Source organism: Salminus brasiliensis, chromosome 4 (genome assembly GCF_030463535.1).
Source record: "Salminus brasiliensis chromosome 4, fSalBra1.hap2, whole genome shotgun sequence".
Classification (NCBI taxonomy): domain Eukaryota; kingdom Metazoa; phylum Chordata; class Actinopteri; order Characiformes; family Bryconidae; genus Salminus; species Salminus brasiliensis.
Window position 1 is genome coordinate 5,368,861 of NC_132881.1, and position 15,319 is coordinate 5,384,179.

The window sequence follows — 15,319 nt, forward strand, 5'->3', positions numbered from 1 at the left end:
ATAAACACCTTCCGTAACCTAATAGAGTCCATGCAACAAAGTCTTGCTAGTATCAACTGAGCCAAGCGTGGTTATTTCCATAGGTGCTCATAATATTCTGAGGTTGTATCCACATGGACTTGCAGTCATTTCTTTTCCTTAATATTTTTTTTCCTGAATGGGAGGTCACACAGGAAACCACTGTTTTCTAAAAATGAACACTGTTCTACATTAGGTTGCGAAACACAGAACTCCACAGCACATCTGGAGCACAACAACTTTCTGCATGCAGAATGTCTGCCCTGCTAGATCATGGTCTACCAGCTCAGCCATGGTAGGGCATGCAAACACACACAGCAGGGCCACTATGTGCTAAAATAAGTAGTAGGTACACCTTATCCTTACCCTCTGCTACATAACCTAATCTAGGTTCCCATGGCTTAAAAAAAAACAAAACAAAAAACGCACAATCTTGCCAAGTGCTGCCACAGGACTCTGAAAGAAAGCAGACATACTTCAACCCCAACCCCACTGAAAACGTTTGGGAAGAATAGGACCGTTTATTGTGAGCAAGGCCTTAAATCGCACACTGGTCAGTGCCTGACCTTACAAACCCTCTTTTAAATGAATGAGAACAAATTCTTATGAACAAATCCAAAACAGCTTTCCCAGAGATGTGGAGGCCATTATAGTGTCAGAAGGGGGACAAACTCTGTATCAATGCCCATGGTTTTAGAACGGAAAGCCCAACAAGCTAATGGAGGTGTAACAGGCAGGCATCTACATACTTTCTGCACCATACTGTACACACAGTACATGACGCCCTGCGGAAATATCCCCTTTTAGCCTGTGATTTTATTTTTGTCCAGATTGGCTCCAGATTGGCTCCAGATTGGATTTATTAAAGTCTTCTCCCTTAAGAATATTACTTCCTGTTTTTCACCATCCAAAAGTGGTCTCTTGATTTACATTTAAGACATTTAGTCGATGCTCTTCTGTGTTTGAAGACAGCAAGTGACTGAAAAACCCTGGATGCTTGTCATCCGTGGACCTTAAGGGAGCCATACCTGATGCTTGAAGGGCTCTTGGCTCGAAGGGCTCGAAGTTGCATGGCTAAACATTCAAAACAGATCCTGCAGGGTGACTAAAAAGATGACATTAGCAGCAGCTCCAGCATTACTTTCCATTCACAGTACTAGCAACTTTTAGCTTTTCGGGATTAGAGCTATGATTGTGTGGGATTCAAACACTCTGATTCACACAAAACATAACCTGCTAGAAAGTTGCTTTTATTGATGCCTGGAGTATCAACAATATGATTACAGACACTCTCCTGATAAACCTATCCAATCCAAACAGGGCTTCAGAAACAGCTTGCCCTTGTTGAGAGAAAAAATAAATAAATCACAAGACCCCTGATATGAAAGAAACTCAGCCTATTAGATTAACTCCACTGACCATAAAGCACTTCTAGTTCTACAACTCCAGACTATAGTCCATCAGTTTCTCTGCATACTTTGTTAGCCTCCTTTCACACTGATCGCCAATGCTCAGAACCACCCCACAGCAGCTATAATCTGAGTGGGTCATTCTCAGCACTGCAGTGACACTGACATGGTGGTGAGTGTGTTAGTAGTGTGTGTTGCACTGGTGGATCAGACACGTTCAAACACTGTGTCCACTCACTGTCCACTGTAGTAGACACTCCTACCTAGTTGGTCCACCTTGTAGATAAAGGTAAAGTCAGAGACAGAAGCTCATCTGTTGCTGCACCGTTTGTGTTGGCCATCCTCTAGTCCATCATCAGTGGTGGTGAACTGTTCTCAGTCCAGGTGTTTAAACACTCCAGCAGCACTGCTGTGTCTGATCCACTCGTACCAAACACACACACACACACACACACACACACACACACACACACACACACACATATACACACATATACACACACACATACACATAGGACCACCATGGCAGTGTCACTACAGTGCTGAGAATGACCCACCACCCAAACAATACCTGCTCTGTGGTGGTGTGGTGGAGCATTGAAGAACAGGATGAAATGAGGTTAACAAAGTATGAAGAGAAACAGATGGACTACAGTCTGGAATTACAGAACTACACAGTGCTCCTAAAAGGGGAAGTGGGGCTGATATAATGGGCCAAGTGCATTCCAATCCAGGCATAATCATAATATTCTGGCATGATATATATTTCTCTATTTACAATCTGAATTTGAGAATGGCCAAGCCACTGATTCAAACAGTGGACCGAGAACAGACAATTGTTATATCAACTGTTAGTTATCTAATACAAACAATTACATAACATTCAATGCTTTTGTTTAATTTAGGCACATCAGTGTAAAATCATGTGTACGCAGTGTGTTAAACTGGATCATAGAAATCAAAGTCATTCCGAAAGTTCAAACATCTCACACTCTTTTCCCCAGTAACCCCCCCTGTCAAAACATCATTCTTTTACATAAAAAAGACTGTATTACAGGTTTCCTTCTCAAATATAGATTTAAAAACACACATAAAATGAGGTAACCTGATGCTATGTTTCAGCTGCAGGCAGATGGGAAATGTCTGCCCCCTGACAGCCCCCTTTAAAAAGTGCCTGCAGGAATGCGTACAGCTGAAGTAACACACAGTTCCTGGACACAGTCTGGAAAGATAAAGATTCACTTGAAAAAAAAGAGGGTATCCCTTTAGTGCCACCAGGCTTCTCTGAATCAGCGCTGAGCATTCAGCATTCAGATGGAAGCAAAATTACAGTCAACAGCAGTCAATTAAATCAAAATAACAGCGTCTTCACACCACTCAGGAAATTACACCTCTGATTGGACTCCTCTTGCTCAGATGTCGATTATGACGAGGATCTCCGGCTTTTCATCATCACGGATCTGCATGGCCGAATAGGTGATCGCTTTCACTTCCGTGCCCTGAGAAAGAGAACACAGTATTTGCTTTTGCTTGTTGTTGCTTTTTTAATTAGTAGAGTTGGGGCACGTTGCGCTGATTTATAGTGGGTTATGCACTGCGGTTACGCCCCCTTAAGTGGCAGAATCTGAGTTATCCAATTACAGACTGCCGAAAGCTCAAGACAAGCCTGATCGGCATTTTCTTAAATGACTGCTACTGCACCCTGTGCTCCAAAACACAATGTCCATCCTTCCCTTGCTTATTTCTTAGAATAATAAGGTTGCTAACAAACTAAAATACCAATTTTGGCCACATGCAAGCCAACACTCCTGCACACTGAACTTACATCATAAAACATAAGGCAACAACAAATGAGGTTGGATTAATTAGCTTAGAGGTTAAAACTAAATCCTGGGGTGGAGTTTTACTTTCTAGACCTGAATGCTCCAAATCTAGGCAGCAGTAGAGCAGATCTGAAATAGCTGGACTTGTTCCAAGAGTTCTGAAGCTTAGTAGTCCACTTACTTCTATGTAACATCATTTCAGGGTGCTGGAGTGTCGGCCTGCTTGTAGTCACAATAATCCCATGGGTACAAGATGTATGCAAAGGTTTGTTAAATGTATAATGCTTCCAAAAAAGGTTCTTTGGAACATTATCATTGAGAAAACTATTTAGCGTCCCTAAAGAACATTTAAGATAATGGTTCTCTAAAGCAGTGAAAAGAGTAAAGTGTAAAGAAAGTAAACTGAAGCTTTCTGGCCCTGGAACCTCTATAGCTCAGACAGGACTGTAAGTAGAGATGAAACAGTATGAAATCAGTACGTGTTTCACAATTATAGTGGACAAAATTATCACAGTTATTAGTGCAGTATTCTTGCAATGTTAAAAACAGCTGGAAAGTTACTAAAACATATACTAATACACAAACTGAAATAATTTCAGTAGCACTGCTGGGTTTGCCTGCAGAATGCCCACTCTGGAGACAAGGAAATAGCAATTATATAATTATTATAAAAAAAATTTCTAATGCTAATTAAAATTTAAAACCGTAATACTAACTGATAATCATTACTTTTACAATCTCTAGAATGGTGAAAAGAAAAATACTGACCTGTGGATGTTTGGAAAGGCTGAACTCCTCCCCCCAGCTGCAGCAGATGAGAGAGAGAAGGTAAATTACTAAGTCCAAATATCACACTGACAGCGGTCAAAAGCAACATGGAACAAAAAGCACAAGGGCAAACAAAACAACAGGAAGTGGATGTTGTGGTCTACTTGTTTGCATAACACATTCCAACTTGACCATAGATTATGGCTGTGTCACAGCAGTGTGGCTGAAGTGCTGAAAACGGGGCGTTTTTGTATATCTATATGTACAAAGTCATTCAAATTATATTGTGTTTTATGTATTTTCAAACATTTCCTACAGACCTAATCTTAATAATGTCTTGCTTAGTAAATATAAAAACAATTAATACATATTAAATAATTATACAGCATAATTCAAACTCTATTCATATAAAATTATTGGTAATAATGTATTATTCTTGTTACTGTTATATTATTATTATTATACAGAAACAGAATGCTTTCTTTATCTTTGCCAATTGTCGCAGCCTACTTGTTACAGGGGCTGGCAAATCCATCTTTAGTACAAAAATATTTAAACGATCCTGATGATTAGTGACTCCATTAACCAAAATTAGATTTGGACAACATAATAAAATCTATCAAATATTTGAAATGGAGCAGCAGGCTTTTTCTGTTGTTTTTTTTAGCTTTTATTTTCTGGCAGCTTTTGAATCCATGTACGGTACTGGATCATAAACAGTTCCAAAGTGATGGGGAGTGTGTTTGTGACTTAAAAACACAGTAAGTGATCTGAGCTAGTTGGCTTTGAAATGTATGGAGTTCTTATATTTAATAAAAGCTTTTCATGTTTCAGCAAAAATACTAAAAGGAAAAAGGAAACACTCCGTTTGCTCCTGATTTTTTCCCCACAAGAAGTAAATCGAATGCACCACGTCAGCCATTTTAACCTCCTGACGTGGGAGTGTGCAGTAAAAGATCCACTGTGGGCTTAGTGTGATTGTATTTGTGAACAATGCATGATTTGGTCTAGAAAGGCCCCTTGTTTCATAGAGGTGCCCCTGTCATGTTGACTCTTCCAACTGACTCAACCCAAATAAAATAAACTGTGACCTCAAATAGTTCAAACACATTACTGAGGAACTATAAAATAAAAACAACAAAAAAAAACATAGTTTCAATACAAGCAAGTTTCTGCTTAAAAGGATGCTCTGTACTTTTAGGGTCATCGGTTAGAAAAATCCTCGGAGGTCTGAATTCCTCCTTCCACACTGATATTGCAGCAAAGGTGGTTCTACCAAGCACTACTTGCACAAGCAACATTTTTCCAGTCTGTTTTAAAGACCTGCTGCCAAATAATGAATTTTGACTTTGAGAACTTCCTTAATGAGCACATTTTTTGCAGTGCAAATACTGGTCGGTACACTTTGAGTAAGTGTCATTTGTAACTCCAGATGAATCTGATGTCTTAAGGAGGCTGAATACTCTGGCCCCACCGTTACCCATACCCAAATCATATGTCTAAAGTTTGTCACATACAAAGTCCTACATATAGCGGTAAAATGCTTTTGAACTCCATTTGGGAGTTATATGAGCACAAAGATAGCAGTGACCACTGTTATGTAAGCTCTACTGTTCTGCCAAAGCGAGGAAAACCCCTGAAAGAGAAGCCAGTTATATTACCTAACATCATCTGGACCATTCTACAGTGTTAACAGGCCTAGCCCTTTGCTGGCATGGTACACTGCAGTGCCCTCCAACACATCTGAATAAATTTTCCACAAGTTTCAAAGTTTCCAAAAGTACTATATGGTATGTACTACACATACCGAAGCCATAGTACTTTATCGTTCAGTGCATTCCCTGCGCCATCAAACACCATTAAACTCATCAGGGATCTTGGAGCGCTTTTTCTTTTAAGAAATATATATACGGGTCTTGTAACCTGAAATTATTCTGCTGTACCCGCGCAGCTTCAACTATTACCACAGTCATTTTTAAGGCTCTTCCTGTACTTATAACAAAAGTCTTTGATTGTTGAATTGAATATATTAAGAAAATTATATGATTACATACTGGTGACATTCAATCTTTTGACATGTCTTTTTATTTTTAAATTATTAAATGATATATATTAATATATAACATTAAATATTAAACAGATAGCTTTTCGACTGGGATGATAAAAACAGCATGGACGTAGGGGACACAAAGTATGAGCTGACTGGTTTTTGGTACGGAGTTATGCTTACTAATTGTAAATATAATCTATATTTGTTATATAGATTATATTTATACTTCAGATTGTTCATTTGGACCAATTCTTTTTTGGCCTCATGATTCATACACTATACATAATCTCTATTTACGATACTGCACTGGAAAAATGTACACAATTAAAATGTACAGGTTTAATATCATCTAAAATGTTTACAAAATGATTTACACAAGACATGACTCATTGCATTACATGACTCCTTGCAAGTGTGAATATTCCTGTGGCCACTGAGAAATATACAAAGAGGGTTCACACAGGCCTAACAGTAAACTAGTGATTAGATTAGAGTGTCATTATCTAAAGCCTTGCTGCCCTCTCACTGCCAGGCAGACTGACTCAGTGTGTGCCTAAGTGAGAGAGAAGGTGGTGGTGCTGCAGGTGATTCAACTGTTCACTCATCCCTTCTGGGAAATTTACAAACTTAACAAACTTACCCTATTGAGCGAATTCTGAAGCGTGTCCGATCTAAGTGCAGGACTTTCACCTCCTATGAAAAAAGAAAAATGTTCAGAACCCATTCAGAAGCTACTTTAGAAAAATATTAATAGTGTTTTGCCACTTTTTCTCTGCAATTCAATTTCCACCCACTGGCTCCAACTGAACCTATAACACAACACTACCATTGAGACATGTGAAGGCTTAATCACTGCTCGGGAAAACAACTCAAAGAGTTCCAGTAACAAACTAAAGGCGGGCAAAACATTACGGTAGCTTTTTAAAAAGCCTAGAAGTATATATATATTTTTTATTTCCAACAACAACAATCCTCAGTAAACAGTAGTGGCGGACAGTGACGGAAGCACACAAAGCTTGTAATTGTGTCCTTGGTTTATTACTCTGCTTCTGTGACTGGAAATCTCATCTGTGGGTGAGGCCGTAGACAAAGTCTTGGTAAAGTCATTGTCAAATCACTCTGGCAGATGCCTTTTGTGCCCACAGCTGAACTTTGTAACCCAGTGTACAAATAATTTAATAAATAACACTTTTGCATTATTCTGTGTGGGGGAAAAAAAGAAAAAGAAAAACTCAGACTGCCAAATTAAAAAAAGACATTCATAAAAGGTCTAACAATATTAGGAGAAGCAACCATCTAACCAAATTTGCAGATTGCAACTCAACTACTCAAATGGCCAAAGAAATAGTCACAAATAATTTTAAATGAAACCAACTGAAAATGTTTTCTTTTGCATAATGTTGCAAAAATAGGGCACTTTACTAAAATGTATTGGAGTAAAATTCAGATTTTCTCAAATGTTACACAGACACCAAAAACCCACAGCTTTTATTCTGCCATGCTCACAGTACAATAGAGTGGGACAAATACTGCATCATGAAGACCAAGTGAACTTCATTGTGCAGTGCCAATGTCAATATTGAGTCATAGTTAGGCTATCTTAGTTACCATGTCCGGTATTGGCAAATAAAGTATTAGTAATGGTGATGTGTGAGATACCCTGGGGATGAAGAAGGCATCAGCACTGAACTTGAATAGCCAGTCATCCAAGAAATGGAAGAGAAGTGATTGCAGGTCGTCCCCTGGGCAGAGACAGACATGGGAATTAGAGCGCTGTCTAACAAAACACAACATTAATGCCATCTTTATGACATGGTCCATGACATATCACTTTCAGAATGTGTCACAATAAACAAAAAATCTCTTTCTGTTATATTACTTCCTAGATCAGCCTGGTAATCATGTCTCCAGTATTCCCCCAAATCACTGCACAAAGTTCTTTCATCACTTAAACTCCTTGGAACCACTGGCAGTTCCTGGCTTTTTTTTCCTTTCACTGTTATAACTTTTTTTATAACAGTTTGCATTGCTTTGCATATTATATACGTACCAATTAATAATCCCTAGGGTGACGTAAAAGTTACAAAAGCATAAGAGGTTAATAGTCCTTTGCTTTATGCATTACTGAATACACACAGTATCATATCAACTCGTGCTCTATTTCCTACCTTCAGATTCAACTTCTATGGTATCAATGGGTTCCACAGTTTCTGTGTCGGTCATGTAGCCGAACATGGCCATCGCACACTGCTCGAATGCCTCCTCCAGGGAGTTACCCCAAGAGTGCAGCCTGAAAACATGCACACACACAGACAGACACACAAATCTAAACATTCTGCAAACAAACTGTGTAAAACTGGGACCTAAAATTATCTACAACACACAAATAAGAGATAAGATAAGATAAGATAGTCCTTTATTAGTCCCGCAGTGGGGAAATTCACAGTGTAACAGCAGAAAGGGATAGCAAGACACTCAGTTACAAAAATTTGGATAAATAATTTACACTATATACACAATATAAATAAGAATTAAAAGAGCAATAACAATATTATTTACAGCAAAAGACTCTTAATTGCACATGGGGGGGGGGTATTGCACATGGTATTCCCTGAACATGAACATGTGTGTGTAGTTAAGTGTGTGTGTATGTGGTCCGCTGGGAGCAGTGCTGGTTTTGCAGTCTGACGGCAGCAGGAAGGAAGGACCTGCGATACCGCTCCTTCACACACTTGGGGTGAAGCAGCCTGTCACTAAAGGAGCTGCCCAGTGCTGCCAGAGTCTCATGCATGGGGTGGGAGCTGTTCTCCAGCATGGATGCCAGCTTGGCTGTCATCCTCCTGTCTCCCACCACCTGCGCTGGGTCTAAGAAGCACCCCAGGACAGAGCCGGCCCTCTTTATGAGTTTGTCCAGTCTCTTCTTATCTGCTGTCGAGATGCTACTGCCCCAGCAGACCACTCCATAAAAGACGGCAGATGCCACCACTGTGTCGAAGAACGTCCTCAGGAGTGCTCCCTGCACCCCAAAGGACCTCAGTCTCCTCAGCAGGTAGAGTCTGCTCTGGCCAGTATTCCTCATACCATTAAACAGCCCGAGCTGTGTGCATTCCCCCCAGACATTAGCACAAATAGCACAAACTCTCGCTGTAGCAATGTTTATGATGGAATGATTATTACAGTGAGGTTATAGCAGTGATATAGCAGTGATATTACTGCAGAGAGACTACTGAAGTGTATTATAGCAGCATGACTAATGCATGGGTATTATAGCAAGGTGATTATTATAGCAGTGTGAGGCGAGGTGAGCTGGTTTGTGCCAGATGAGCTGCATCATAGTAAGGTTTAATCAAATACTTTTTTGACCCTTGAAGAAAATGTAACTTAAATACTCTGCAAACTGAGTTTGGATGATTTTACAGTGTTGAACCCCTGAATAAAGGATACAGAGGTGAAACCTAAGCATCATGTTTCCTCAACTAACAAGTGCTCCCCCTTCTGGATGTTTTCAGACAGCTTCTTGAAGCCTTCTTCTTTAAGTCTTTTTAAACAAGAACAGATCTCCCTAATCCCCTTTATGTAGACATGACAGAAAGTGGTGCCCCTTTAAGAAACTATTAGCTCTGACACTGATACATTTTCAACATGTAATGTTTTGGTCAAGATACAGTATATTAAAACCTTTATTACCTTAGCAGTTTTAATAAATAAAAAAAATGTATAGGGAATTCTATACAAATATTATGGTGATAACACTCCACTTTGAAGGGTCTACCACCTGCCCCCCCCCCCCCCCCCCCAAAAAGTCACAATATTTGATTAACAAATCTGATTAAAGTGAAGTTTTTTTTTTAAAGGTTTTTAGTATCCAAGACCTGAGGCTGATGTTTTTTGTAGTTTTAGATTTCACTAGTCTTAGTTAGAGTACACAAGAATGCATAGTTAGCTTTCTTAATGTTATGTCGACTAAAATACATGCAATGAGTGTTCCGAAAAACTCTCTCCTGTTCCTGAAATGGCACAGAAATTCATGATTTTGAGAAAGTTAAGAAAAGACTCTACTCACTGGACATCTGCTGTGTGGTCCAGGTCTGAAATGAGAAAATATGTTCAGGGTTAGACCCTGAATTCATGCTGACACACATCTTTAGTGTGTTGGCTTTACGTTGTGGTTAGTAATACTGGACATAGTTTCACTGATCCTGGAATTCAAGGACATCGTAACATAAATTCTGAAGGGAGGGAAAAACACTTAGTTTTTCCAAATCAAAAGAAACTGAAATTAATTTAATGCTACTTAATGAGAAAAGGATTTAGCAGTTTAGCCGTATGGCTCCCTCTTAGTCTGTAAATATCAATTGTAAGTGCAAGAGGGAGCTACGAACGGGTGGGCAGCATCAAATAGGGAGAAAAAATTAAACTCTCTAATCATTAGGGACACCCTGAACAATATTTTTGGGGGCAGATTCTGATTTCTTTACAACCAAACTGGACAAATTCTGTGTAAACATCACACTTTAAATGAACACAGGAACCTCACACTCCCCATTTACAGTCCATTTCCAGGGATTCAATTAAAGTAAAGACAGAGGTACTGGAAATGACCAGGACAGAATACTTGGGTAGCACGGAATACACTTGGGAGGGATGCCCAGGTCTGTGGGTAAAAAATTTCCACTGAAAATCTCTTTTTTTAAAGATCTATGAAGATGTCAACATTCCTGTTTATATTACATGAGACTTCCAGCAAACTGAGATCATGTGTCTGATGAGTCTTTTCTCTGAAAAGACTTATTGCCTTAGCCCATTTCTTGATGTAGTGAGATACAGCATTACTGTCCCGTTTGTCAAAGGATGCGAGTTTCATCACAGAGGCTTTTATTCCCAAAATATTTCACACACTGACGTCAGAGCAAAAACTCATTAAATATATTTAGTGTGTCCAAAGGTCCAACGGCCTCTACTCATCTGGGAAGGATCTGCAGTTATGTAATTATATCTGGTTATGCAAGTGGTCGTGTAAACAGCATACACTGATTTTTAGATTGGATTAAGGTCTGTTTAAGAAATCTGATCAAGAGAACTACATTTTGCTCACTTTTCTTTTGGTTTTCTCAGTCTGTGCTTATATGCAAACATAGTAGGACAGAGGCTTGTTCTAAAAAAGCTTGCAATATATGGAAAGCTGTAAAAACCTTAAAAATGAAGATCCATATTTGCTGGTAATGTGATTCCATGCAGAGATGTTCACAAAAAGCTGTGGCAAGAAATCCTGAATTTATATCACATGCTACTGTGTGATTATTGGCTGGTTGTAAAGTAGAAATCTGATTAGTCAGTGCACTGATATTTTACATTACAACAACGACACCTTCCTATGTATATATTCCTTACCTGTTTACTTGTATACAGAGCAAATAGCAATTCTGTAAATGCTCAATATCCTCAGTGAAATATTTCCCTGCTACATACATATTATAAACTTAATCATATTCTACTATTCTGTATGACTTGATTAATTACTCGAATTCAGTAAATGCGCAATTTTCTCAGTGCAATACCTCGGATGCTATATAAGTTCAATATTTAAACATTTTAACTTCTGCACTCTAAATTATCTTAGTTTAACTCTTTTCTAGTTTATTTAAGCTGTTTGTTAGGCATGCATCACCATCATGACTGATACGCAATCTCATTGTAGGCTGTGCAATGACAATAAAACCCCAGTTAAAATCTTACTACACCAGCTCAGCTAAAATGTGTGTGTGTGTTTTTCTTGGCAGAGCAGAGATTTGCAAAAGCTGACCCACATGTTACAGCAGGGAGGGGTCCTCATTACATTCAGTCCTGATAATCAGAGTTAACATGTTTGTGCCAGGACTGGAATTACGGTACACACATCTGAAATTACTTTTACATTTACAGCATTTAGCTGAAGCTCTTATACAGAGAGACTTACAAGGTTAGTCGTATTACAGAGATGGGCAAATTACAATGTAGTGTTAGGAGTCTTGCCCAAGGGCTCTTATTGGTGTGGCACAGAAGAGTCACTCAGACCGGGAATTGAACACCAGTCTCCCTAGTAGTGTGGTAGCTCACTGGTCGGTAGTGGCCACACCAACCAATTACAATTTCTTTCTAATATAACTGTAAATGTCTCTACTTGGATTGTTTTGGTAAAAACTGATCAAACATTTGTTCTTTTTTGTGTGAAAGTCAATGGTAACATATGACAAGACAAAATTACATAAAGTATATGTAATCCTGTAACTGCGTCTTTGGTGAAACGGTGGCCTGGGTTCGAGTCCCGGGTGGCTTTATTTCCTTAGGGGACAGTGATGGCTCAGTTAGATCTCCGGGATATTGATAACAGGGTTGTGGGTTCGATTCCCGGGCTCGGCAAGCTGCCACTGTTGCCACTGTTGAGCAAGGCCCTTTACCCTCTCTGCTCCCCGGGGGCTGGAGCTGGCTGCCCACCACTCTAGGTGGCTTTATTTCCTTAGGGGACAGTGATGGCTCAGTTAGAGCTCCGGGTTATCGATAACAGGGTTGTGGGTTCGATTCCCGGGCTCGGCAAGCTGCCACTGTTGAGTCCTTGAGCAAGGACCTTTACCTTCTCTGCTCCCCGGGGGCTGGAGTTGGCTGCCCACCACTCTAGGTGGCTTTATTTCCTTAGGGGACAGTGATGGCTCAGTTAGAGCTCCGGGTTATCGATAACAGGGTTGTGGGTTCGATTCCCGGGCTCGGCAAGCTGCCACTGTTGAGCAAGGCCCTTTACCCTCTCTGCTCCCCGGGTGCTGGAGTTGGCTGCCCACCGCTCTAGGTGGCTTTATTTCCTTAGGGGACAGTGATGGCTCAGTTAGAGCGCCGGGATATCGATAACAGGGTTGTGGGTTCGATTCCCGGGCTCGGCAAGCTGCCACTGTTGAGTCCTTGAGCAAGGACCTTTACCTTCTCTGCTCCCCGGGGGCTGGAGTTGGCTGCCCACCGCTCTAGGTGGCTTTATTTCCTTAGGGGACAGTGATGGCTCAGTTAGAGCTCCGGGTTATCGATAACAGGGTTGTGGGTTCGATTCCCGGGCTCGGCAAGCTGCCACTGTTGAGTCCTTGAGCAAGGCCCTTTACCCTCTCTGCTCCCCGGGGGCTGGAGCTGTCTAGGTGTGTGTGTGTACTCATTGGCCCTAGTTCACTAGTGTGTGTGTGTGTGTGTGTGTGTGTGTGGACTACCACAGATGGGTTAAATGTAGAGGACACATTTCACTGTACAGGGACAAATATGTGCACCTTTAACAGTATGAGTAGCCAGATGTAGATCTATGTAGATCTGTAGCCAGATGTAGATCTAAAATTACTACTACAATCATTAGCATTTCTTCTTGTACAAAATACACTGAGTTATGCCTGGTACTGTACTGTTTTTTGGGCTAAATCAGCACACCGTAGTTTCTAGCAGACTTCCTCACTGAACCAGCCCAGGTGCAACAGACACTAACCCAGGGAGGTTTCTACATTACTTAGCTTGTCTATATTCCTGATACTTTCAGAGAGCTTTCAGAGCTTTTCTAATGTCTGTAATTCAGCTCATATTAAATGAACTGCCAACCTGGACCATAAGAACGGATCCACTTACACTCGTACTTCTTGTTGATCGGAGGATATTTGGACTTTATCGCCTTTTGAGCATCCGTGAGGTCGAGCTCTCGATCATCCATTGTTTGTTTGTTTGTGTTTTTTATTTTTAATTAATTTATTACTCAGAAATAGAGACTTCTCAAACTACAGTCGCAGTCACTCACCGCAGTGAAGTGAGACACACTCATACTGCGCCTCGTGTGTCCCCCTTTTTCAAAATAAAAGTCCCGTGACCAGGATCAGAGATAAAACCGTGTGAAGTTCACCTGTATTTTGGGCTTTTTTTTTAGAGAATATATAAATTGTCACCTACAGTTTATTAATATATAATTTCTCATGTAATTTTAGTAAATACTGAATTTAAAATAATGCTTTCTGAGTCAAGTCAAGTGGGTTTTATTGTCATTTCAACTACATACAGAGTTCACAGTGAAACGAAACAACGTTCCTCCAGGACCATGGTGCAACATAGACACAGTGCAGACAAAACACAAGTGCAACACAAACAAACAAGTGCGGACAGACAACACAACACAGTACAGACCAGAGAATAATAATAAATAATGACGGTAGTGTGCAAGTTGTGCAATGTGCGATAAATAGAGTCCAGTGAGGTAGTAAAGTTATTAGTGCAAATGCTTGTGCAAAAAATGCTTCCCACGTTATCTGGGGTAAATGGTTGGAAAGAGAGAGAGAGAGGGAGAGTGTACATGTACCAGAAAGATATCAGTTCAGAAGTTGAGTTGTGTTGAGGAGTCTGATGGCTTGGGGGAAGAAGCTATTGCAGAGTCTGGTCGTGTTGGACCGGATGCTGCGGTACCTTCTTCCTGATGGCAGGAGGGAGAACAGTCTGTGTGAAGGGTGGGTGGAGTCATCCACAGTGCTGGTTGCTTTGCGGATGCAGCGGGTGGTGTAAATGTCCATGACGGAGGGGAGAGAGACTCCGATGATCTTCTCAGCTGTCCTCACAATGCGTTGGAGGGTCTTGCGGTCAGAGGCTGTGCAGGTCCCAAACCAGGCAGTGATGCAGCTGCTTAGGATGCTCTCTATGGTCCCCCTATAGAAGAGGGTGAGGATGGGTGGAGGGAGACGGGCCTTTCTCAGCTTCCGTTGGGCTTTTCTGTCTTGATTTCCTGAAGTCAACAACCATTTCCTTGGTCTTCTCTACATTCCAGTGAAGGTTGTTGACTGTACACCAGTCTGTCAGCTGCTGCACCTCCTCTCTGTATGCTGACTCATTGCCTTTGCTGATGAGACCCAGCACAGTTGTATCATCGGCGAACTTTATGATGCTGTTAGAACTGTGTTTCGCAACACAGTCATGAGTCATGAGCAATGTTATTTACACATTTTGTTGAATGTAAACCAAATTTTTCCACATTATTTTAATTAGACTATACAATGTATTAAAATGTAAAAAAAAAAAATGCTCAGACTCTGATGGATGTCTGATGGATGATTGAAATGTGCCATCAAGATTGTTGTGTATTTGTGTTGTATATTTGCATATGGTGGATGCCTATGGTTGTAATGTTATTTCTTCTTAATAATCTTCATTAAAATATATACAGTTTGTCACCTCAACAAACATTCAGTTTGTGAATTATGTTCTCCTTTCTGTAA

General features: G+C 40.4%; 1 protein-coding gene across 1 annotated transcript; it reads right to left on the bottom strand.

The window, feature by feature from the left end:
- Positions 1-1,247: 1,247 nt before the first annotated feature.
- Positions 1,248-13,891, bottom strand: zbtb8os (zinc finger and BTB domain containing 8 opposite strand). The gene is made up of 7 exons (XM_072677389.1): positions 13,695-13,891; positions 10,132-10,156; positions 8,237-8,358; positions 7,728-7,810; positions 6,709-6,761; positions 4,019-4,055; positions 1,248-2,926 (listed from the first exon to the last, which is right to left on the bottom strand). Exons 1-7 carry the CDS (start codon positions 13,774-13,776, stop codon positions 2,840-2,842), a joined length of 489 nt encoding a protein of 162 aa, XP_072533490.1. The 5' UTR covers positions 13,777-13,891; the 3' UTR covers positions 1,248-2,839.
- Positions 13,892-15,319: the final 1,428 nt, after the last annotated feature.

Coding starts and splice junctions, on each gene's coding strand:
- zbtb8os (XM_072677389.1), bottom strand. CDS start 13,776: ATGGATGATCGAGAGCTCGACCTCACGGATGCTCAAAAGGCGATAAAG. Junction 10,157..13,694: donor GATCAACAAGAAGTACGAGT/GTAAGTGGATCC, acceptor TTCTCATTTCAG/ACCTGGACCACACAGCAGAT. Junction 4,056..6,708: donor TTCAGAATTCGCTCAATAGG/GTAAGTTTGTTA, acceptor CATCTGCTGCAG/CTGGGGGGAGGAGTTCAGCC.